General features: G+C 38.5%; 1 protein-coding gene across 5 annotated transcripts in view; it reads right to left on the bottom strand.

The window, feature by feature from the left end:
* Positions 1 to 10,415: 10,415 nt before the first annotated feature.
* Positions 10,416 to 27,062, bottom strand: part of Crppa (CDP-L-ribitol pyrophosphorylase A) — a 267,060-nt gene continuing 250,413 nt past the window's right edge. For 4 of the 5 annotated variants that reach the window (XM_021230698.2, XM_040743231.1, XM_005076215.4 and 1 more), the window contains one exon: positions 10,416 to 11,649. In XM_021230698.2, coding sequence (XP_021086357.1) covers positions 11,545 to 11,649 — 105 coding nt within the window. In that variant the 3' untranslated portion in view covers positions 10,416 to 11,544. The remainder of the gene's footprint in view (positions 11,650 to 27,062) is intronic. The other variant, XM_021230697.2, reaches the window with a different exon arrangement.

Genomic DNA, 27,062 nt, shown 5'->3' on the forward strand with positions numbered 1-27,062 from the left:
TTTGATATCTGCTTCTCTGAACTTGTAAATTGTGCAGATACACAGAGATATTAACAAAAATATTATACTATAAGGCCAAACTTCTGGATTGTTTTCCTTCTTTTTTTTGAGTCAGGTTTTAGATTGTGTTTCTTTATAGAAAGTTTTAGATTTAAGTTTTAGCACTGAATCCAAAGTAATGAAAAAACAGATAGAAAAAAATGTCACATTGCTTGTCTCTCCAACATGACTTTCACTTTATATACCAAGACTTATGATCAGAAGAAAAGTAGGAGCCTAAAAAGAGGGAAATATCCATTCTTTTGCATTGTCCTTTACTGAGTTCACTGCTATGTATAGATACACAAAGACAATCACTAGTTCTTTATAATGATACAAATTACCCTTTTTAATAGACTGGGAGTATGAAACTACAACTTCAAAATCAATTCTTGTCTAATATGAAACAGCGATTAAAACTAAATCAAAATAAAAATGTATTTTGCAAAACATGTAGGTTTGGGATTGAGTGGCAGTCTGTATAACTACATAGTTAGTCCAAATCTTTTAATATTCACTAAGATTCCCAACCAGAGTCAACAACCAGTAGCCTATAGGTTTCATGACCATCATCACATATTTAATTTATCTTACATTGCTAGTTTATAGCAGAATTTGTAGATATTCCCATTGGGTTTCTCAGAATTTAATTTGTTTAAATAATTTGGCTCTTTTCCATACTCATGTGAGCAGTAACTGATCAAAAACAATCAGGCGGAAATGTCTGTGAATAGAATTCTTTTAGCATAGGGTCATGCATACCTCCATTCAGTAAAGCCAACAACTGAATTCCTGAAGCGGGCAGTTCGAGAATAGTTTTGTTTTGTTTTTAAACTCAGGTTGGATTAAAGAAACTGAATTCCTATTCAAACAGGAAAAGAAAATGGAGCCATGAACTTCACAGAGTCTTAACAACACATACAGGATGAGGGGTGGAGTGGGACAGGCATTATTCAAACCATTGAAAGTCACACAGATTAGTAACACACACCTAAAGAGGTGTTGTTATCCACTTAGACTGAAGAGCTTGAGTGCAACTAAATTAAGGACTTCAGTGTAAAGACAGGATAAGGAAAAGAAGTGAAAAAAAGATTAATCGTGCCAATAAACCAACAAATTCAAGAGCCCATTTTTACTATGAGTAGTGCAAAAAGGCATAACAGATATATTCAAATGCCAAACCTCTTTCAGTCAACCTATCAGATATATGACAGCCCTTTCTTAATAATGAGTTTGTGACGACTGTCTACATGACTGTCTAGATGATTGTCTAAATAATTGTCATAGCTGTCTGTGATGATTGTCTAGACAACTGTCTGTGGTGAGAGTCTAGATGATGGTCTGTGATGACTATGATACCCCAACAAAAAAGGGGGAACATGGCAAAAGACTTCTTTGTTGAGATAGAAAGAAGAAACAGACCTTCTTCTTTAATTCTCCAAACAATTGGTAAACACACCTTAAACTACATTTATCATTATCTGGCCTTGAGGGTCAAGAGTAACCACCCCTCACATAGAGTTATTTAGATAAGCCATCCATAGCCAAGATCAAACATGCTACAGTAGCCACACCTTAGATATTTAGGTCTTATGACTTTAAACTTGAAAGAGTAAGGACAGTTTTGAACTTTCTGACCTTAAGTCAAGCTGAATCAGAGCCGTCTCATGGGCCCCAACATTCCTTTTTATCTATAAAATGTTTTGTTATTGAAAAAACTGAGTGTAAGTAATATCTGTGAGAGATTTAAGCAATACTAAAAAGTATGTTTTATAATATTACATACCATTTTTCTTAGGAAGACATGCTCTGAGGCCAGATAAACAAATTGTATTGTCATTGCTCCTACTTAGTTTTTGAATGATTATGAATTAATTACTTAAAATGTGCCTTGGTTTCCTTATCTTGTAATGGCATAAGTGCTATTACCTAGCACATAAAATTATGAATAATTATCCCATGAATTATGAAGTGTGCATAAGTCATTAAGATCAGTTCTTCAAACACAGTAATCATTCATTAAGCATTAGGTACTTTATTTTTGTTTTAAATGTCCATAATTTTAACTCAGTACCATTTATATCCAAGGAAACTGCTTTGAAAAACCTCTTTAAATATTTAGGTCTACTTTTGTCCTTAAACTACTGACTATCAAGTTATCCTTAGAATTTTCCAGCACTTTGAGACCATTGTTCTGACTAAATTTATCCTAGGACCATTGTATGATAACAAAAGTATGTCTTTCAGAAAAATCCAGACTTGCCAAGACAAAATATATCACCTATTTGTAACACACAAAAAAATAAATGGCCCAGAGACAGATATTGGGGTTTAACCTGAAGATCAGGGAAGTAAAGAAGCCAAGCTGCAAGAGAGCTTTTACCTCTAACAGGGGAGTGCATTCCTATTCTCAACATGGTTGGAGGATGAATGCCTGATATTGAGACCATGCTCCTGTCTTGTATACCTCCCTAATGCTGGGATTAAAGGTGTGTGATCCCAGATGCTGAGATCATCTTTGCATGAGCTGTTTCTCTTTAGGATTGAATCAATCTTGTGTAGATCTGGGTGGCCTTGGACTCACAGAGATCTGGCTACCTAGGATTAAAGGTGTGTATCACCACCTCCTAGCTTCTGGATTCTGGGATTAAAGGTTTGTGACTGGCTTCTATGGCATGTGGCTGACTTTGCTTTCTATTCCTCTGGCAAGCTTTAGTAAATCGTAAGTAATATATCACCACACCCATTGGTGCAGATATTTTTCTTTTTCATCACTAATTGCCTTGCAATAAAAGACCCCAAGCTCAATATTAGGAAAATCAATGAGAAAATATTTAACTCAATATCTGTTGAAGGTCAAATGAACAGAGCTATGTAGCTCTACTGACATGTGCTGGATTTTTCAACAATGTAGAGTGAGCTAGAAGTCAACTGATGCTGGTTCCTATCACCTTTCAAGAGGCAGAAGGCTAGACTGGGTCTGGCTATCTCTCTACAGTTACAGAAGCAGGGAGTCCAAAGGAAAAACAGCATCTGTGTGTGTGTGTGTGTGTGTGTGTGTGTGTGTGTGTGCGCGTGCGCGCATGCACGTGCATGCATGTATTCATATGCACTTGTGCATGCTCATGCATGTGCAGTGTATAGGTCAACATTAGGTGTTTTGCCAAATATTGCTTCTTATTGTACTTGGAGCTGACATCTAAATTCTCTGGCCAGGGAGAAGAAGCCAGATCTGCCTATCTTCTCCCCAGTACTTGGATTGTAGACACATTGCTGCACATGCCTATCATATAGGGCCTGGAGATTGAATTTGGTGCTCATACTTACACAGTGAGCACATTACCAGCTGAATTGTGTCCTCAGATACTTCTTGGGGATGAACACCGTCACTGCAGATTCACTTTATTGGCCAAAGCAGGTCACCTGACTGTTAGAGTAAAAGAGAAACACATGTTCCTCCAATGGAAGTGAAGACAATTTCTGAGCAAAAACTACAACTTACCACAGATACAGACCACAGCAGGCAGATAAACATATCACACCAGAGAGAAGAACAGAATCCCTGCTGTACCAAAGATATAGTTAACTACCCGACAGCCAGCTTCCAACGTGGACAGAGACTCCCTACTAGATCAGAGGTCATGTTGGCCACTAGAAATCCAGGCCACCAAGAATACAGAAAAATATGGAAACAGAAAACAAGGAAGAAAACACCCATGCAACTCAGGGATAAACACATAGACCTATAATCATCCTCAAATTAGATGCCTAAAATGTTATTGTAAAGGCACAATCCACAACAGCAGTATGGTAAATCCAGACTCCAGCTATCCTACAAGAGCAAGACCTAAATATTCCAAGACAGCAGAAGCATAATAAAATGACCTTAAAAACAACTTTATGAAGGTGATAGATGTCCTTAAAGAGGAAATGAAAAACTCCATTAAAGAAACTGAAGAAAAGACAAGCAAAAAATGAAGGAAATAAATTCCTTAAAGAATGCCAAGAAAACTGGGTGGGGGGAAAAGGCAAAAGGGTGAAGGAAACTAAGATCTGAAACTCAAAACAGCAGCAATAAAGGAAGCATCAACTGAGGGGATTCTGGAAATGTAAAATCTAGGCAGGTTGACAGGAACTACAGACGCAAGCATCACCAATAGAATACAAGCCATGAAAGAGAGAATTTCACATGTTGAAGATACTATAGAAGAAATATATTCATCAGTCAAAGAAAATGTTAAATCTAGAAAAAATTCCTAACACAAACCATCAAGAAAATATGGGGCGCTATAAAAAGACCTAACATAAGAATAATAGGAATAAAAGAAAGAGAAGAATCCCAGCTCAAAAACTCAGATGATATAATTTACATAATCATAGAAGAAAATTTTCCTAACCTAAAGAAGAACATACCTATAAGGCTAAAAGACCCTTAAAGAACACCAAATAGATTATATAAGAAAAGAAAATCCACACCATATAATAAACAATGCAGTGAATATACAGAAAAATAAAGAATATTAAAAGTTGCAAGAGAAAAGGACCAGATAACATATAAAGGTAAATCTATTAGAATCATACCTTACTTCTCAACAGAGATCCTAAAAGCCAGAATGGTGTGGACAGAAGTCATTCAGATTCTAGGAGACTATGAATGCAATCCCATACTACCATACACAGTAAAACATTCAATCACTCAAAATTACTTTTCCAAATGAAGATCAACAAAATCTGAAAACTAAGATTAGAGAAACTTGGAAAAATAAAAGCATCTGATTCATCAGATGATTCATCAAATAATGAGAAACTGTGATTAAACTTCTATAGCGATTACTTTAGAATATCAACGCCATAAACATTAAAAGTGAAAGAAAAGAGAGAGAATGGTTTGAAGGAGAGTGGTGGAGGATATATAGGAGAGTTTGGAGGGAGGAAAGGGAAGGGAAAAATAATTGTGACTATAATCTCAAAAATTACAAAATTAAAAAGTCAACCCTAAAATCTCCCAGCTATAAGAGAATGAGCAATGTCTAACTCAAACTTCATTTTACTAACATTTGGTTAGATTACGCAGCTGAATATTGATGTATTTCCTATGGCCATTATCTGCCATTCCAGAGGCAGTGTACAATAGTAAGTTAAATCAACCTCTTGAGTTTCAGGAAGTTTTGATGTAAACTACACATGGCATTTATTTTATGTTTATGGATTCAACAAAGTATTAAGTGATAATTTTTAAACATCTGTTTACTTATTTACTTTTAAAACAATTTTGTTCTATTTATATGGCAAATGATACCATTTAGATAGTCTATAAATGTATGTTATCATAGCATGTACTACTGAAATTAGTACAATACATAGTTCACTTCCCTGTATAAGGAAAAAAAAGAGATGTTTAGTAAACTGGAATCATTTCTGTAGCTTTAAGAGTAGCCCTGTGATTTGGGGTGGCTGGAAGACATTCAAGCACCTGTCCCAGGCTACTGGGCTATGGGTGTATGTGATGGAAAGATGGGAAAGACAGAACATGTTATAGAGAGATGGGAGAGAATGTGAAGAGGTTTGTGTGCTGTGGAGACAGGTAGAACTTGAGAGGTTGATGTGAGAGCCCTGTGCAGTCATCTGAGGTCATGGTGATACCAGGCTGGGGTGCCACCTATTGTCACCAATGACATGTTTGTGGACTAGGCTGCCACTTGAAGCCATGTTGATGTCTGGGCCAGGGCTGCCACCAAGGGCCATATCTGTATTCCTAGTCATACTGTAGCTTGGATTTGTGTTGCTGTCTGTTGCCCATGCTATCATGAACGTCCATGCAGATATCCATGGGCTAGGCTGCTGACTGGAACCATATTGATGTGGCCTGCCCTTTGCCAGCTACAGGAGAATGGCCCTGCCCCTCACTCCTCATGGAATAGGATAGGCAGTGGTATGGACTTGGGGAAATGAAACTCACCCCTCACTGGGGGTATGGGAAAGGGAAGACCCAGGCTAACCAGTTGAGCTACCATCCAGGCCCAGATCCAGGACCTTGAGTTGATCCACCGCAACACCTACCCTATTGATGAGCTGCTAGAGCACAGGAATGGATTGCTCCTGCCGACCCACAGCCACAGGAGCTCCACGACTGGGAGCAACAGCAGAAGATCTGAGAGCAGTCCTGGTGAGGGTCCAGTGCTGATGGTGTAGCAGAAGCCAGAAGCCTTGAAGTGGACTCATTGCAGTGAACATTTACAGGTAAAGCTGTTTGGATGAAACATCGTACTGTATGCCACACTGCAGCTTCCAGTGCCATTAGGAAGGATGCATGTGTGACAGAGGATGGGGAAGACAGAGAAGAGGGATAGTGTTAGTGTGGTGGAACTGGAGACGGTCGTAGGAGAGAAATCTGTGTCTGATGGAGGATCAGATGGGACTGGAGACTGAGATAGGAGAGGAGGATGTGACTGACAGAGCCCTGGGCTGAAGCCCAGAGGCATTAAAAAGGTGTTTTTCAATTTTAATTTTTAAATTTTCTTTTGGGAGAGAGGGTGGAGGGCAGATATGGAAGGACTGGCGAATGAGTGGGATTGAGGAGCATGAATCAGTTTTAAATGTTTAAAGATTTTTAAATGCTATACAACTAGTTTCGGCATTGACACTATGGAATTTACATATTTTTTATGTAATGGATTAATTATCTAATTTTCATGCAGTGGTTACCATAATTTAAAAGTCATGGGATGAAATCTGTAGTGATTATGGATCATCATGGAAAACGAACTTTCCTTTTAAAGCAGTACAGAATGCTTGAGATGACTGCACAGAACTCAGGATCTGACTCTTCTCTGTAGATGGTAGTAGCATCCATGAGCAGTGGGGAGTGGAGGAACCCTTCACGAGTGATGGAAGTCTTGAGTGAATGTGTGCTGTTGACATGGGACTGGACATCTCAAGAACCCCAGTCTCAGATCAATGGGGAAGTGGCAACTTACAACCACCCCCCGCCCCCACCACCACCACCACAACCACCAGGGACAGCTTTAGGAGGATAGCAGAGCCGTCTTCTGGTTCATGTGTGGATGTTGACAGTGCATACAGAAAATGTCCACCACAGCTTTCTCTTAGCAGATGTTTACAACATGAAGACCATTGCCCTACTGTGGTCATTTGACTAGGAATGGCTTTCATAGGATCATAAATTTGAAAGTTTGGTGATGGGAGATGTCATTATGTTACTCTGTCTCTCTTATTGGTTGTTTAATAAAGCACTGTTGGCCAATAGGGAAGCAAGATAGGTGGGACTAGGAGTCAAGGAGGATTCTGGGAAAGAGACAGAGTCAGATATGATGAAGGCCGCCAGAGTAAGAGGTCCGGACCCTTTGCTCCAGTAAGAGAAATATTTAGATTAACCATTGTGGGTTAAATACTTAAGACAGAGATAGCCAGTAAGAAACCAAGCAAACGGCTAAGAGCTTCATAATTAATATAGTGTCTTGTATGTTATTTGGGGGCTGAAACTGTAACAGGGCCCAGGCAGTGGGCAAGGAAGACTACACTCTACAGCTTGGTCATTAGGGAGTTACACTCTTAGGAGGGGTATCCTTGTTGGTGTAGATGTGGCCTTTTAGGAGGAAATGTGTCACTGGGGTTTCAAATGCTCAAGCCAGACCCAGTATGTATCCCTCTTTCTTCCTGTTGCCTGCCAATCCAGATGTAGTACTCTTAGCTCCTTCTCCAGCACCATGTCTAACTGCATACCACCATGCTTCCCCCCAAGATGATAACGGTCTACACCTCTAAACCTATAAGTCAGCCCCAATAAGTGTTTTCCTTTATAAGAGCTCCTGTGGTCATTGTGTCTCCCCACAGCAATAGCAAACTAAACTAAGACACATACAGAGATTGTGCCTAGCTAAACCTGTTTCCTTGTTCAGCTGAATATAATAACCCCATCTCCCTGTTCAGTTGTATAAAATAACCCTGCTTCTCTGTCCAACTCCATGTAACAAACACAATGAACTTCTGGGCCACTGAGGCTTCTCCATCTGAAATGCCAGACCATTAATCTCAGCCTTTCTGTGTGTCCCTGGGTCTCTCTTTTCTTCATTCTCGCATTGTTCCAATCAGGTCCATCCCTGGGATTGTGATGGACATGGCAATAAGTCAAATCTTCAATGGAATATTTTAATATGAAATGTACTACAACTCTTTACCAACGTAAGTCATTGATGCCGTCACTCGGCTTTGAATTTTTAAAGTGAAAACTTTAAATCTCATTTAACTAAGTAGTATGAATTTGAATTAAAATGTTTACAAAATTCTCCTACAACTAGAAACAATTACAGCATAATCACTATTTTTAAGGGATTTTGTATAATAAAATTAGAATGGATAGGTTATTAGAGTAATTAAATTCACAACATGGTGATAAAAATGTAAAGTGACTTCAGGGTCTTTACACAAACATCTTAAAATAATTGAGCCTTATCTCTTGGTCACCAAGTCTAATTATTCCCCTCATCCTCCTAAGGCTGGGTGGCGGTGGGACTTTCATCCAGTCAGGGATGAGTCCTGCTCCTGCCTCTTCCCATCCCTCAGTGTTCAATACAGGACACTGTCACATCTCCAGCAACTTCTCTGGATATCCTTGCTAGGAGTCACTGCCATAATCGAGCTTAAACTGATTCCAATCTTCCTAAGGAAGCTCCATCTCTCCTTAAAATGGAGCCCTGGGACACTGGGCAAGTAAATTAAGAGTTTTTTGTTTTTTTTTTAAAACTGGCTTCAGTGCCATAGTGTTTATTTACTGAGAAATAATGCACTTGTAAATGCTTTAATATTCTGTAAAATGGACTAGAAATATTTGTAATTTTATATGCAGGTTAGAATTTTGCTTTTAATTTAAGAGAAGGTACTACTTATGTAAATTCGAACTGTGAGATACTTTTTGCTTTGAGAGAGAAGTAAATCTCTTACACTAAAATAAATAAATAAATAAATAAATAAATAAATAAATAAATAAATATCCCTGTGTTCAGGACAGGAGGTGATGGCACACTCCTCTAATCCCAGCACTCAGGAGGTAGAGGAAGGCAGATCTCTGTGAGTTTGAGTCCAGTCTGGTCCCAGGACATGCTCCAAAGCTACAGAGAAACTCTGTCTCGGAAGAAACAAAAATCCCTGAGTCCAAATTCTTCATGTAAACAGTTCCAGAGGGGCATCCTTCTACATCTTCACTAATTTACATCCTGGGTGAATGTCTGTCACCCTGATACTCTGCACTAAATAAAAACCTATGCAGACTCACACAGCACTCTATAGAGCAATCTTGCTAATGTGTAGTCTTGCCAAGTTATGGTATGTGGAGTTAAGGTCACTCACCATCTCTTTAAGCCTTGCTACAGTCTTCCTTCTGCCCTGTGAGCATTTTCAGGGTTAACCCTTTTCACAGACTGCCATGATTTGAGTATGTATGGGCTTCTTTCCAGGGCCTTACCCCCACACCGGCCACATTGACAGGAACATAGACATCCTAAGCAAATCCATACATTTCTTACATATTTTCATGTCATGGTATAAATGCTTGCCTGAAGGATTCAGAAAGCAAAGTCAGCTTCCAAGTATAGAGATCAGGCAGTGGTGATACTCACCTTTAATCCCAGCAGCCATAGAGCTAGGAGGTAGGTGGTATACACACCTTTAATCCTATGACTCAGGATTAAGAGGTAACCAAATATACCTCTATGTCTACCTCTGTATCCAAGGCCACCCATATCTACACAAGATTGAACCAGTCCTAAACAGAAGCTTCTCACGTGAAGATGATCTCAACATCTGTGATCACGTGCCTTTAATCCCAGCACTAGAGAGGTATAAAAGATAAGACCAGGGTCTTCAGTCGTCAGTATCAGGCATTCATTCTCCAGCCACACTGAGGAAAGCATAGAAGTCTGGGGTTTGATGGAGCCAGGATCGCCTTTCAATCTGAGGTAGAGTAAGAGCTAGTGGCCAGCTGCTTTGCTTTTATGCTCTTCAGCTTGAAGCTTGAACCCCAGTATCTGTATCTGGGTACTTTCATTTTTCATGTTTCATTTTCACCTCTGTGAATTTGAGTTAATTGATTTATATCTCTTAATACAGAGAACAAATGAAAGCTCACTAATTTGTATCCAAATTTACAATCAATAAACCCACTTCATTTTAGAAAAAAATCCTTCAACAACTAATCTATTCCCACTACATTCTGCCCTCTATTATTTAACATGAAATTTAAACTGATACAATATTAGTAATTGAGATCTCATCTACATTCAAATGTAACACATTAACTCTGATGTTATATTGAAACTCAAAAAATAAATAGGAATTCAATTAACATGTTATGGGAAATATTTCAGAAAGTAGATATTTTATTCATACTCTTGAACAAGCACATTTCATGCAGCTCTTATAATTTCTTCATGCAATGTAAGTCCCAGCATACGATTTAACATATTTCAATAAAATGGATTTATATATAGAAGAAAAGGACATTTTAATGATTGTATGTATATAATTATTAAACTCAACATAAGAGAAATATTAAGAGTTAATATGTATAGCCAATACAGATTGGAAGAATAAAATCTTGATTTTGCAAGGCCACAGTTCCTGCATCAAGAGTAACCAACCCCACAGCTCAGGCAGCCCTGCCTTTCAGAAGAGCACAGCCAGGGACTGACACTAGCAACTCAGCCTTCATGAAGCTCTCCAGACTTTTCTGAAACTACCTAGAGGGAGTAGATGCTTTAAAATAATGTCAAATAATATTCCATAAGCCAAGGAAAACAAACACCCAATTTAAGAATGACAGAAGAGTGGAAGGGAATTACAGGCTCTTGGGAGGTTGAGAGATTTGGAGGGGAGAAAGGTGAAGGAAATTCAAGACATTCCATTTCCCGTTTATGCCCCATATTTCTTCTTTTGTGATGCTGTTCCACACTCAGCAAATGCTTTCTCACTGAGCCAGTTACCCAGCCCCCTCCTCTCTTTACATTGTGATGAATTCCAAACCAAGGCAAAAAGATATATTACATAGGAAAAGGACAATTTTAGAATTAAAATTAATTATGAAGCTTATTCATTATCCCCAATATAACATGACCAATCAGTTAATTAACACAGATTTAAGATAATAGCTAAGCTGTCTAAATTCTCATCCCTTAAAGAGATAGCTCACCTTGTCATCTCAACTGGACCTTCCTGAAGTAGTGAACAGGATCTTACATAAAGACAACATTTTCCATTTATCTATCCTTCTATGGTTGAAGGCATTTTTATTTGATTCACATAATTTCATGGACATGAACGTTAACCCATTTTTACAACGTTAGCATCACATTCTATAAGTGGCAAGATGAAGAAAACAACTAAAATACTCTCCCCCACACAAGGAGGAGACATTGAGGTAGGGAAGCAGGTACAAGAGAGAGTCTTAGGGATGTGTCTTTGGAAGCTTCTAGATGACTTCGTCTGTGCTTTTCATGCCACCAGCAGCTGACCAGCAAGTGCAGAACTTCTTTCTTTAACTAAGGAACCTATGATGGAAGCACCTTGTTGTAAACTCTCTTGTAGTTTCTGCTCATCCTGAAAAGAAAAGACAAAACAATAATACGCAAACTAAACACAAGGAATTCAAAAATAAGTATGATTAACACACTTAGAAAAGCAGAACAAACAAAAACCTTGATAAAGACAGAAAACCTTTTATGCTCAAAAGTATTTTATAATGACAAATTGCAACACTAAAATTAAGAATTAATTAAGCTGGGTTGACAATGAAATGGGCAGAACAGAAGCCAGTGTTGGTGATCTTAAAGGTAAATAAGAGCAGAATACCAGGTGATGCACACAGAAAAATATGGTAATGTTATATTTTAATATCGTATGGTATTATTACTATTCTATTTTCCTTATCTATTGGCACTCCCTCCCTCTCACCACAAAGAAATATGTATGGACCACTTAGGAAACCATACAGGGCATCCCTAACAGATAAGTCATCTGGGAACATCCACTTCAGGGACAAGAAAAGAGTAAAATAATTTATCTCTATTCCCTGACCATTGGGTCTATGTAGTGCGCCCAAATACATTAACACAGGATTACAAGTAATAGCGTGATCATGGGGCACACAAGCAGGTGAGACCCAGAGTAGAGCAATAGATAGCACAAAATTCTGGGATTGCTAGAGAAGGTGAAAGCAAAGGATGGGAGAAATGAGCCAAATGTGTGGGGCAGACAAGAACAACTTTAGATAATCAAGCATGATGACTAGCCTTACAGGCATGTACCAGTGCCATTAAGCCAGGCCTTAAGACAACAAATAAAGCCAAAGACCCACACGAAAAACCAAAGGAAAACAAACCATCAGCAGTTTATGCTTTCTCTTTAACGGCAAGAACATTAATACTAGAGCTACAGAGTTGACCCAGTAGTTAAGAGAACACATTACGTTGCTCTTTCACAAGAGTTCCCTCCAAAGGACGCACACCAGGCAGCTCCTGTAATTCCAATTTCAGGGGGTCTGCTTTATTCTTCTGACTCACACACATCCCCACAGAGATAAACCCCTACACCTGTACTTGATAAAATATAGACATTTTCAATGCTGCACACCAATGTTTGCATATACATGCATAAACTTTTACAACACAGTCGATGAACTTGAATAAACAGTTTGTATTCCGTGCTACCAGATGCTCAATGATTTGTAACGCATGCACTCTCCTCCAATCTCAGTCACTGCATAGTTCTCAATATTTGGTCTGTTACCTTATTCACATTCATAGCACAACGAAATTTATTTTTTGCTTAAAACAATAAAAACATCTATCATGTATTTGTCAATATAGCATTTATTCATTTTATTTTTGGTTATACCTATTGCATGGCAAAGCTAAAATTTCAGCTGAAAGGGAAACAAGTGTACTCCAGTAAAACACTGTAGGAAAGACCATTAGTTGCTAAAAAAAAATCCACTTTAGGATGACAGATGTGTCAAATTGACAACATCTAGAATTAACCAACACATAAATGCCTTGGTACACCTGAGGGATAGTTTTCTTAATTAAATCATTTGAAATGGGAAGACCCACGACCAATGCAGATTTCTGATGGGGGAAGACGTACTTTTAATATGAGCCACATCTTTGGCTGGCAGCTTACATGAAGGATGTGGGAAAATGAAGTTCTCCAACTCCCCCCTTGCTCTCACTCTTACTAGCAAGTCCATTCATTCACTGGCATTAGAACCAACTTTTCTGGGATTCCAGTATACTGAAAAGCAGTTGAGACATCCAGCCTCAACATTGTGGACTGAACATCTCCTGGATTCTTGGCTCTTCCCTTGGTAGACAGCCATTGTTGGACTAGCTGGACTATAGCCTGTTCACCATAACAATAAATACCCAATATAATACATATATAACATATGCTAATATAATAAATATATGCTAAATGTAATATAGCCAATATAATAAATACCCATAAAATGTGATATATATGCATATATATGTATATATCATAATTCTATAAATGCTGTTCCTTTAAGGAACCCTGATAATACAACACATTTTTAAAAATTCATTATCTTTTTTATTTTTAAAACTATCTTTATTTGTATACAAATTCCAGTTCTCCCTCCCTCCCTCCCCCTCCTCCCACTCCCACCCCATCTACTCCTCAGAGGCTGTCACATGACAATGAGGCAAAACCAAGGCCCTACTTCCTGTATCTAGGCTGACAAAAGTATCCCTCAATAGGGAATGGGATCCAAAAAGGACCATGGCAACTCTTTTTTTTTTCCCAGCTTGCTCTCCCTCCTCTCTCCCCTGCCCCCTTCCCAATCCCCATTTTGTTCCCCAGGGAGAGTGAGGCCCTTCATGGGGGATCTCTATTATCTGTCATATAATCCCTGACAGGGCCTAGGACCTTCCCCATGTGCCCAGGTTGAGAGAGCATCCCTCCATGTGGAATGTGCTCCCAAAGTCTATTCATATGCTAGGGATAAATACTGATCTACTACCCAAGGCCCCATAGATTTCTGAGACCTCCTCATTGACACCCACACTCAGGGGGTCTAAATAAGTCCCATACTGGCCTCTCAGTCATCAGTCATCCCTCTTGTTCAGGTCAGCTGTCTCTGTAGGTTTCACCAGCCCTATCTTGACACCTTTGCTCATCTCTCCTCCCCTCTCTGCAACTGAATTCCAGGAATTCAGTTCAGTGTTTAGCTGTGGGTGTCTGTTTCTGCTTCCATCAGTCACTGGATGAAGCTTTTAGGATGGCATATAAGGTAGTTATCAATCCCATTATCAGGGAAGGGCATTTAAGGTAGTCTCCCCACTATTGCTTAGATTACCAGTTGGTGTCATCCTTGTAGATTTCTGGAAATCTCACTAGTGCCAGATCTCTCCTTAAATCTATAATGACTCCCTATATTATGGAATACAACACATTTATGGCAATTCTTTCTTTGTGCTTTGATGTATTTTAGAAGATTCAATCACAAACTTATTTTAGATTTCTCATAAGCAAAATAAATTACATTAAATTTATTTCCAAGTCAGAGGTAAGCCTGAGTTTCAGACCTGGAGCAGCAGCAGCAGAGGGAGGTTTGAGCCATGAGCCTCAGACCCTGGAGCAGTGTCAGAGGGCAGACCCAGCCTCAAGCCCAGGAGCAAGGGGTGATCACCAGGTGAAACAACAGCAATAGTTTCATGCAGTAGCTTCCAGAAACTATCACAAAAGTTTCCTCTGGGAAAGAGCACCTGTGCCCCAGTATTTCTTGGTTGGAGATATCCTGCTACTACATCAACCACTGGACTCTCAGCCCCACATACACCAACTGGGGGAGCATCCCCAGGAACTGTAGCTCCCCATCTGTACTGCAAGGAATGACCACCTGAGCATTAGGCCTGCTTCCACAATGAGGAGCGTTCACTGGAGGCTCTGCTCTACTTGTACCTGAAGGAGTGGTCAATGGAGCCACAGCCCCCAATTGGAGAATGAGAGACCCCCCTGATACACACGCTCCACCTGTACTGATTAGAGGAAGAGATGCGTAGACAACAAGGTAAGAACACACTCAACAAAATAAAGAGCAATATAAAGAGTTTCTAGCAGAGCGACAACCCAAAACCTGAACATCCCAACACAGATGAAGTGGAAGAAAATGACCTAAAAATAACTTTATGAAGATGATGGAGGCCCTTAAAGAGGAAATGAAAAATTCCCTTAAAAATGCAGGAAAAGACAAACAAAATTTCAGAAGATAGCAACAAATCCCTAAAAGAAAACCAGCAATCAAACAAGTGAAGGGAAAAAAAACAGTATAGGTGAATTGAGACCATTTATATTCATGAATATTAATGAACAATGATTGCTAGTTCCTGTTGTTTTTGTTTTTGGTGATGGCATTGCGTGTTCAATTCCTTTCTTTGGGAATTTGCTGCTGTAAGCTCATCTGTTTCCTGTGTTCTTATGGATGTAGGTGATTTCTTTGGGCTGATGTTTTCCTTCTAGTACTTTCTGTAGGGCTGGGTTTGTAGATATGTATTGTTTAAATTTGGTTTTATCATGGAATATCTTGTTTTATCCATCACAGAATAACACAAATAAGAAAGAGAATTATAAACCAATTTCCCTCATGAGCATAGATACAAAAATACTCAGTAAAATACTGTCAAACTGAATTGAATTCAAGAACACATCAGAATAATCATCCACCATGATCAAGTAGAATTCATTTTAGAGATGCAGGGATGGATCAACATACAAAAATCCATCAGTGTAATCCACCATATAAACAAACTGAAAGAAAAAATATGATCATCTCACTGGATGCTGAAAAGGCCTTAGACAAAATTCAACACCCCTTCATGGTAAAGGTCTTGGAGAAAACAGGGATACAATTCTGGAACACATGTAAACATAATAAAGGCAAAATACAGTAATCCAACATCCACCATCAAATTAACTGAAGAGAACTCAAAGTGAACCCACTGAGATAAGGAACAAGACAAGACTTCATCTCTCTATATCTATTCAACATAGTACTAGAAGTTGTAACTATAGAAATAAGACAACAAAAGGAGATCAAAGAGATACAAATTGGAAAAGAAGTCAAGCTCTCACTATTTGCTGATGATATGTTAGTTTATATAAGTGATCCCAAAATATTCTACCAGAGAACACCTATGACTGGTAAACACCTTCAGTAATGTAGCAGGATATAAGATTAACTCAAAAAAATATCAGTAGCCCTCCTATATACAGATGACAAAAGGAAATCAGAGAAGCATCACCCTTTACAATAGCCACAAATAACATAAAATACCTTGGGGTAACACTAACCAAACAAGTGAGAGATGTGTATGGCAAGAACTTTGAGTCTTTGAAGAAAGAAATTAAAGAAGATACCAGAAAATGGAAAGATCTCCCATGCTCTTGGATAGGTAGGATCAACGTAGTAAAAATAGCAATCTTGTCAAAAGCAATCTACAGATTCAATGCAATCCCCAACAAAATCCCAGACCTTGAAAGAACAATATAAAACTTTACATGGAAAAACAAAAACAAGAGATCCAGGATAGCCAAAACAACCTTGTGCAACAAAGGAATTTCTGGAGGCATCACTATCCCTGACTTCAAGTTCTATTACAGAGCTATAGTCCTGAAAACAGTTTGGTACTGCCATAAAAACAGGCAGGTAGACCAATAAAACTGAGTCGAAGACCCTGATATCAACCCACACACATATGAACACCTAATTTTTGACAAAGAAGCTAAAAATATAAAATGGAAAAAAGAAAACATATTCAACAAATGATGCTGGAATAACTGACTATTAACATGTAGAAGAATGTAAATAGATCTGTATTTATTGTCATGCACAAAACCCAAGTCCAAATTAATCAAAGACCTCAATATAAATTCATCCTACCTGGGTGGTGGTGGTACACACATTTAATACCAGCACTCAGGAGGCAGAAGCAGGCAGATCTCTGTGAGTTTGAGGCCAGCCTGGTCTACACAGTGAGTTCCAGGCCTCCAAAGCCACAGAGAAATCCTGTCTCAACCCCCCCAATATATAAATCCATCCACAATGAACCTCATAGAAGAGAAAGTGAGACATACATTTGAATGCCTAGGTGCAGGAGACCATTTCCTAAATAGAACAGGTAGCACAGACCCTGAGAGCAACAATTAATAAATGTAAACTTCCGAAACTGAGAAACTTCTGCAAAGCAAAGAACATGGTCAAAAGATAAAAAGTCTCCCTACAGACTGGAAAGGATCTTCACCAGCACCACATCTGATCTCCAAAATATACAAAGAACTCAAGAAACAAGACATCAAACTGTAACATGATCCAATAAAATTGGGGCACAGAACTAAACAGAGAAGTCTCAACAGAACAATCTCAAATGGCAGAAAGACACTTAAGGAAATGTTAAACATCCTTAGGCATCAGGGAAACGCAAATCAAAACCACTCTGAGATTCCATATTATATTGATCAGAATGGCTAAAACCAAAAATACCAATGACAGTTTATGCTGGAAAGGATTGGAGAAAGGGGAACACTCCTCCATTGCTGGTGGGAGTGCCAACTTGTACAGTCACTGTGGAAATCATTATGGAGATTTCTCAGAAAATCAGGGATCAACCTACCATAAGACACTGCAATAGCAATGTTGGGCATATACATGAAGGAGATACATTCACTCCACAACCTAGATGCCCCTCAACTGAAGAATGGATAAAGAAAATGTGGTATATTTACACAATGGAGTACTACTCAGCAGTAATAAAAAATGACATCCTAAAATTTGCAGACAAATGGACAGAACTAGAAAAAACCATCCTCAGTGAGGTAACACAAAACCAGAAAGACAAATATAGTATGTACTCACTCATAAGTGGATACCAGACATAAAAGCAAAAGATAGCCAGCCTACAATCCACAACCCCAGAGAGGCTAGAAACAGAGGGAAGCAGATCAGAAATCCCTAACTAACCAATGGGCTAACCTCATGGAGTACAATCAAAGTAAGGGAGGAGCAAAAATATGAACCAAGGAATCAAGACAATGATGGGGAAACCCACAGAATCAGGTAACCTGAGATAGTGAGAGATCACTGACTCAGTTTTAACAAATGGGGAACCTGCATAAGACCAAACTAGACTCCCTTAATATAGGTGACAATGGTGAGACTGGGACAACGTATGAGGCCACTGGCAGTGGATCCAAGATCTAACACTAATGCACAAACTGACTTAGTGGAGCCCATTCTATATGGAGAGATACCTTCCTCAGCCTAGACAAAGGGGTGTGGAGGGTGGGGAGGTACCTTGGTCCTGCCTCAAGGAGATGATGGGACAGACTTAGTAGACACCCTAGGGGAGGACTTACCCTCTCTGAGGAGCTGATGGGAGGTGGGGGTGGGGAAATTCGAGGAGAAGGAGGAGAGGAGGGAGGGGAAACTGGGATTGGACTGTAAAAAATACATTAATAAAAAAACATGCTTTACATTTAAATTGAATTTTCATCTTGTAGCTTCCAAAATCTAGAATTTTTTCTAATTTTTCAGAGAACATTTATAGCTACACTCATGTTCAATATTTTTACAAAGAAAACCCTTTTTTTTTGAAAATCAAGGTTTCTTTTTAAATGACTGGCAACAGAACATTAGTAATTCATCAAGTGTTAGTTTTCTATTGACCTAAGTCAATAGAATGTTACTCAATATATTGTGGCAGTCAAGCTGAACGTAACCAAGGTTATACTTAGTTTTATTCAATGCATGACAATTACTCAATGACATACTGAAAGCTTAACTGTTGGATCTGAGAGTGTTAGGAATAACACCAAAGGGACCACATGGGATGACTATCTTTAATGTTCCGTAGCCTTAAAATGCAATACTAAGCAGCGGGATTTACCATGAGTTTTACCTAGGAAACTTTCTTCATTTACTTTCCTACCACCTACAGTTTCAAGACTGAGTTAAAATATACCATGCTTGTACAAAAGTTGTGCACACACATGTTCTAATCACCATTATCTTTTTTCTCATCCAAATTATATTTTATTTTGAAATTTTTAAATTTAAAATATGTAATTTCTCCCCTCCTTACAACCTCTCCTATAGCTCCCTTTACTCCCTCTCAAATTCAGGGTTTATTTTTAACTTTATCGACACACACATGCACATATACATGCACATATACATGGACATACACACAAATATATTTAAAAAGCTGCTGAATGTGTTTAGTGTTACTTGTGTATATGTGACTTCGGGGCTGACCACTTATTTTTGGATAATCATTTAGGGAGCACCAAGAAAGGCTAGCTCTCCTTTTCTTTGCAGTCTTCATTCTCTTATAGTTGTTTGTTTAGGGTTTGGGACTTCATGAGATTTCCCCTACACATTAGCATATCCATTCATGGTGTCATAGTTCAGCCTCAGGTGTAGGGGTTGTGCTGGAGACATATCTGTTGGGGCCCAACATCCTACAATCAGTTGCTCTCTTCATTTTGACTTTCTGAAAAATTATATGTATATACACACATTTTATCTTTGTTATTTTGCTATTGCTTTGACAAGACACCATGACCAAAGTACTTATAAAAGGCAGTGCTTAATTAGCTTACAGTTTTAGAGGGATATAGTTAGTGATGGCAGATGAAATGCATGGCAGCAACTGCTGAGAGCTCTCATCCTGATCCACAAGTAGAAGATAGATGGAGAGACACTGGAAATGGTATAAGTCTTTTGAAACCTCAAAGAATGCCCCCAGCGAGACATCTCTCCCAACAGGGCTACACCTCTTAATCCTTCCCAAACAGTTTCACCAACTGTTTAATTAAATAAATTAAAATATATGTGCCTATGGGGGACATTCTCATTCAAATATTCCCACACTTGCATGTAATTTTAAGTAAATATAAAATAATGTGATTTCCTATGGCTTTTTCAAACCTCCTTGGTATTATTTCTCCCTCTTTCATCCCTCCTCTTCTGTATTGATCTCTAGCCCCTATCCCTAACTAAGCCTTTCCCGTTTCTGCCATATTTTCTTTCATATCACTTATAGCGCTTGCCCTTAAAAACATCACCATTATCATTTTAACAGATAAGGCAATGTTCTAATTTTACTCCACAGCAATTAAGTTTTGTAAGTAGAAACCTACACATTCCTTTGGTCTTGTCCTATTTGTTGTCTGCTGAAGAATTGATTTTCTCAAGTCCATGATATCTTTCATTTTCTGCAAGGCAGTAAAATCTTGAGGCAGACATTCTTACAAGACTTCTAAGTCTATAGTGAAGTTTTTAGAAAATATGCAATTCTTTAATGTCCCCCGAGCAATACCTCCTCACCTCGAAGCAGCTCTCTCTTCAGTTCCACCTTGACATTTGCAAAAAAAGAAGTGGCCTTCAGAGAGCACAAGAGTGCTTGATATCATAAAAGCTAGGCCTTCATCACTCTTTTCCTACTCATTGGCCCTTTTAACTTGATGAAAGGCAACCTAACTGAGAAACTATCTCCAGACTACAGGAAGTATAAAACTTCTTTAATGTTGACTCTCATCATTGTAGATGTCAACAGTCAAAGAAGTGTAATTACATTTATATTAGGCTGTGAGAATGATACATGGAGGTATTTAGAAAACAGTTTCAGAGAATAGCAGGAAAGGCAATGACATAATTGTTCTCCCAGGCTTTACAGACAACACGAAAGGAAATTTTTGAGATATTCATTCTCCATGCACACCACTGTTAAGGAATGCAATGAATTTTGCGAGAACCATAAAGTTAAAATATATGAATACGTATGTAAGGCTTCAGATGTCTCAGGAGATTTGAAAATCCCTCCAGAAAAATAAACATTGTATTGTCCAGGCAAATTCCAAATTCCAATCCCAACAGTGAACTCAGCTTCCTGGAGCTACAAAACCACTTAGAAATTCAGGTTGCTTATACTTTGATATTAACATCCTTCACTTTTATCAACTTTGCTTTGATAAATTCGTAACAAAAATTAATCGTATGTGCCTGAAACCTTCAAATACCTTAAACAAGATTGTTAAAATGATATCTGAGCATATGATTGGCTATATATATTCACTCCAAGAACAAAGTAAAATTTTGTCAAATAGTAGATTTTATAAACTTTCAACCATCTTGTTACATTAATTAATATCATGAATATCAGCACTAATAACAAATTGAAATTACTAGGTGCTAACTTTGTTTTTATATGTATTTTTGCAGACAAGGGAAAGGGAAGTCTAGAGGTGACAGAGTGCCACCTAGTGGAGATAAGCTTAAGTGTCCAGGGCAGGTCAAGGGAAAGACCCCTCTAAAAGGAAAGCATTTTATTTTATTTTATTATCATTTTTTATTTTAATTTTAAAAGGACAGCATTTTAAAGTGGTCATATTTTTATTATCAACAGATTTTGGTTTATTTGATATCTTATTGAAAATGTTATTGCTGATTACTCAGAACAAACAAAATTGAGAAATGATGTAAATGCCATAAATTATCTAGGACAAAGAAGAAAAAAAGAGAGTGAGCACTTCCTCTTCCTCCTTTGGGAAAAATAAAAACTATATCTCCAAACGTCTAGGTAATAAATATTATTGAAGATGCATTTGGGAGTCACTGATAATCAGTCACCATCCATAGCTTTTGTGTCCTTTATTTTCTGCCTAATGCAGGACTTTACAGTGTAATTGATGCTCAATAAATATTTTCGGGATGGGAGCCGGGCATTGCTGGCACACGTTTTTAATCCCAGCACTCGGGAGGCAGAGGCAGGCGGATCTCTGTGAGTTCGAGACCAGCCTGGTCTACAGAGTGAGTTCCAAGACAGCCTCCAAAACAATACAGAGAAACACTGTCTTGAAAAAGAAACAAACAAACAAACAAACAAAAAGTATTTGTGGGATGGGATAATTATTAAAAGTGGGATAGCCTAGGATTATTACAAAAGAATGCAAAAGAATAACAATACTTTGCTGAATAAAAAAAAAGAAAAAAGCAGTAACAAAAGCACTGATTAAAATTGTGGTAAAACATGGAAGGCAAAACCTGAGATGTAGGGCTTGAAGAGAGCAGTTAATTACTGTGTTGACTGCTTATAGCCTGGAACTTGTCACATAGTTTTACCTTATTTTCTTATAACATCATTCATAGTATCAATTTTGTAACATAACAAAATTTAAAAAGTGATCTGTCATACATTGTATTCTTTTACTAGCAAAGTATTCTGAGCCTACACAGCTCACTCAACAGTTACCTGGGCTAATTATTTCACACTATGGCATTCTCACCAGTCAGACTTCAAGCCCAGTCTGTGTGCACAGCACCGTGTATTCACAGTACTCCAATGCACCTTAGACAGCCTCTTAGCTTTGCCTATGGCTACTCTGAAGCTCACCAGGAACTAGTTACCCTTCACTGAAACACACTCTCATGAGCGTTCATCTTCCCATTCTAGCATATCTGCAATCAACCTGACGCTAACTTCCAACTGACATTCCCACATACTGATATTATGAATGATGTCATGAGAGAATTCAGAATCGACTTTTGTGGCTGTGCCTCTTTCCCCAGAAAATAGGTTCCCAATAACTGTATTTCAAATGCATATCAATTTTCAAAGACCCAATTATGACAGCTTCTTTCATGAGGTACTCTACCCATCAGCAATTTGTTTCCATAGCCTTAGTCAAAATCTCTTACTAGGATTTCTATAGTTATCATATTTACAGGTCTTATCTTCTTGGTTAAGTTATAAGACACTAAGGTAGAACTCTCCCATGTTGTATTCTACACTCAAAGCACACGTTCACTGTACACCCTCTATACGTTCATTGTATGTACTCTGTAGATTGCTACGATTACCCATGTCTCCAAAGGTCAGGCTTTACAGATGAAGAGGACAACTATGATACATTGGAATTTTTTGGTTTATATTTTACATTTGGTTTCTTTTCTTACATTTTTTACATGGAATTTTTAGCTAATATATATCATGTTTGAAATAACCAATAAGTCACATGCAACTTTTGACAAAGTGACATGCCACTATCATGTATAAAATTCATGTTTGAGACCCAGGCAATGGTGTTACAAGGGGGGTAATTATGAGAGAAGTCTCATGTTTTCATCCAGGCTGCAGTTTTGAGTTAGGTAGCATTCATAGTTATCCTGGGGCACGTAAGCCAGTGGGCCATGGGCTGAAGGCATCACACCACTGAATTTCATGGAGCAGGTGGAAAGCAAGTCAAAAACAAGGAATTCGTGCTGCATTTCCCTCTTGTGAAGCAATACTTGGTCTGAGAATTATACATAGTAGATAACAATGGGAATCTACTCTTTTACATTATATTAAATGTCAATGGCCCATCACATGAGAAGCACTATTTTACATGGAGTAGGTGCATGAATAGGAAACCCACACATTAAGTATTAGTTGACAAAGAACACAAAAAGAAACTCAACAGGAGGAGACTGGAGAGACAAGTTAGTGTTTAAGAGCACTTGGTATTTTGCAGAGGACCTAGATTCAGTTCCCAGCACCCATGTGGTGGCTTACAACCATTTGTCACTCAAGTTTCATGGGATCTGATTCCATTTTCTGTTTTCAGCCACCAATCACACATGAAGGCAAAACACCCATAAACAAAAAACAAACTGAAAAAACCATCACCCAAGGATGCCAAAGATTAGCCATGTTCAGATGATGTCTTCAATTTAACGATAAAATGATGAATGATTTTGATGCCCTTCCCCTATAATGAGGTTGATGACTACCTTGGTTACCATCCCTAGAGCCCTGACTGAGTAACTGATCAAAGCAGAGTCAGGTAGCCACAGATGAGCACTGAGCCATACTCCCTGAATCCAGTTGTGGAGAGGGAGGAGAGATGAGCAAATGAATCAAGATAGAACTGGAGATACCCGCAGGAACAGTTGACCTGACCTAATGAGAGCATGTAAACCCTAGTCGTAAAGCAGAGGAACCAGCACCAGACTGAACCATGTTCTCTGAAAGTAGATGCCAGCCAGGAGGCCAAGGCAGTCTATGGGACGTCCAACAGTGGAGCCAGTGTTTATTCGTAGGTCACAAATGGACTTGGGGAGTCCATTCCCTATGGAGGGATACTATTGCGGCCTAGATACGGTAAGGAGGGCCTGGTCCTGCCTCCAAATGATGTGATGGACTTTGATAATCCCCCATGGAGTGGGATGGGTGGGTTGTGGGATCGGTGGGAAGCATGGGAGGATGGGAGGGCAAGGGAAAGGGGGGATGGATATGTAAATAAGAGTGTCTCTAAAACAAAAATAAAATAAAATAAATGATGAATGATCAAAGAAATGTATTTGAAAGCATTTCTTATATAGATGGAGTCAAAGTAACAGTCAAAATTTCTTTTTACTTATGAGTATGTGGGTGGGCATGCATGAATGCACGTGTGCACCATGAATGCATAGAAGCTGGGGGAGGCTGGAAGAGGGTGAGGGATTCCCGGGAAGTAGTGACTGGATGTTGTGAGTTGAGATGTGCATGTTGGGAACCAACCCTGGGGCCTCTGCATTTTCATGTCTCAGTCATCTCTTCAGCCAAGCGGTGACTTCTATTGAGGCAGAAATTCTGCTAGAATGTTCTCATAAAACAGCTTCAAATGTTTACTTCTAAACCTCAAAAGAGAACTGAGAGAAAGCAGTATAGTTCTAACATACCCTCTTAACAGGAACAATTGTGTGTAAGTTTTGTTGACACTTTTTGAACATTTAAAAAATTAAGAAAAAAAAACTCTGGTTAAGAACTGCTAGAATCTCAAGTGTTTGGTAGGAGGAAAGTAAGATGCAAGGTTTTCTCTAAAACTATATTTACCATTGTCTTAAAACATCACTATTCTGCCAAGAAATAAAAGCCATGAGTTGTAGCCTGCAAAAGAATTCTCATCTGGTCTGATCTGATCTGTCAGGCTCAGGCTGAAAACTAGTCCTGCCAAGTCACTTTCCTGCATGGGAGCAGAAGCAACTGTTCCCAAGGTCAGAGCTGGCACACACATTTCTTCCTGATCTGTTTCTCATCAGGAGAGGATGCCAAATGAATTGAGCACACAAGAATAATTTCTCAGGTGGAAAGAAGTTTGTGCATCACCAGGTCACACATCTCCCCTGAAACAATGCTTTGGAAGGGAACAAGGAGACCTGGTAGATACATATGTACAGTCTCCAGAATATAAAGATGCTTTAGCATGCTTTGGAAGGGAACAAGGAGACCTGGTAGATACATATGTACAGTCTCCTGAAAGAGGATACTTTCGCCAAAGACACAAAGAGATCCAATGTCAGGAAAAATTTCTCTGAGACAGAAAATAAACGTATGCTGAATTAAACACTTATTAGATGCAATGTCCTGCCTAATTGTGTTAGAGAAAACTGGCTTACATAACACAGGTCTGAAAACATGTGTATCTAAGAAAAGTAAATGGAAATAAAGAAAATAGCTACAGAAAAGTGATGGTTTCAGCTACAGAACAAGACATGCAAGGGAAGCCGAGAAGAAAAGATAATGAAATCATTATAAAAGATAATGAAATTATAAAAGACAATGAAATCATTATAAAAGCAGAAAAAACAATGTGTGCTGGATTAAGTTCAGGTCTGCTACAAGAGCTCATTTAGTGTGATACAAAATCAGCAAAAGAAGACTAAGGGGAAGCCAGGAGCAGATGATACCTTCACACCTAAACAAAGATGCAGCTCTCTCCAAGGAGCACAGTGTGTGCTTAACCCACCAAGGAATGTGGGTGTGAAGCAGTCGGATCAGAGCGAAGGATTATGACTGAAGACGTACGGCTCTTGCACTAACAAACATGGAGTCACTACGCTGTCTTCGTGAACTCAGAAGGCCTCCCAGGTAAGTGAAGCCCTGCCTACTAAAAATCCCTTCAGTGGTGAGGAATTAAGGTCAGAGGAGAACAGAAAGGAAATCCTTCTATTCGTTTGATGATTATGTTTCGGACACCTACCTAATCTATTTGTGAAGTTATGGTCTGATATGGGACAGGATATTCTGCTCTTTGTCTCTGTTTCACTCATGTGGATTATGTAGGGAGGTAAATCTGTAACCATATAAATGTGTTCTTAATAACAGGTTGTAAATAAGACAATAGGAGAGTTTTGCAACAAAATGAATTGAAAATGGAATTTCTAGATGCCAAATAAAATTTCAAACTCTACAATATATATAAATAAGTGAAATCCTGGAAAAGGCCACCCTCTCAAATGTGAATATAACTGAAATATCTCAAACATGTGCACAGACTTGAAGCAATACTGACATATTCAAAACTATTGAATTTAAGCAACAAGAGTCTTTAAAAATAGAGCAAACAATAAATTAGAGAGAGATCTGTAGAGAAAAATTATTGAAGCTAGATAAAGAGTTGAAGAAATTATGCGAAAAATAATACAAATAAGAGAAACAATAAAACAGAGAACAAGAGAGGCAGTAAGGGACTCAGTATGTGTAACATACCTTTAACCAGACCTGTACAAAGGAAGCATAGATAGAATGGGAAGTGATTTATAATTATTCTACAGATCTAGGAACACAGGAATTTAATCATGAATGAAACCTGATGAATCTTGGGAGATAAAATGAAAATAAACAATTACACAAACAAATCTGGGGGAAACACTAGGACACTAAATACGAAGAAACATTCAATTAGCCGGGCAGAGCACACCTTAGAAAGGACCCGCAATTGTGCTGACAGCCATTTTTTTGTCACTTCAACAATAGTGGCAAGAATAAAACAATTTATTCCAAGTGATAAAAAAAAATCAAAACTAACGTTCTCCCCTAAAGCTACAAATGCTACTTTTGAAAATTACAAGAAATTACAATCTCTGTCAGATCAGTAAAAATACATTTCTTACACTAAAGAGTCACCCAGGCACA

This window comes from Mesocricetus auratus, unplaced genomic scaffold (genome assembly GCF_017639785.1).
Source record: "Mesocricetus auratus isolate SY011 unplaced genomic scaffold, BCM_Maur_2.0 Super-Scaffold_15014, whole genome shotgun sequence".
NCBI lineage: Eukaryota > Metazoa > Chordata > Mammalia > Rodentia > Cricetidae > Mesocricetus > Mesocricetus auratus.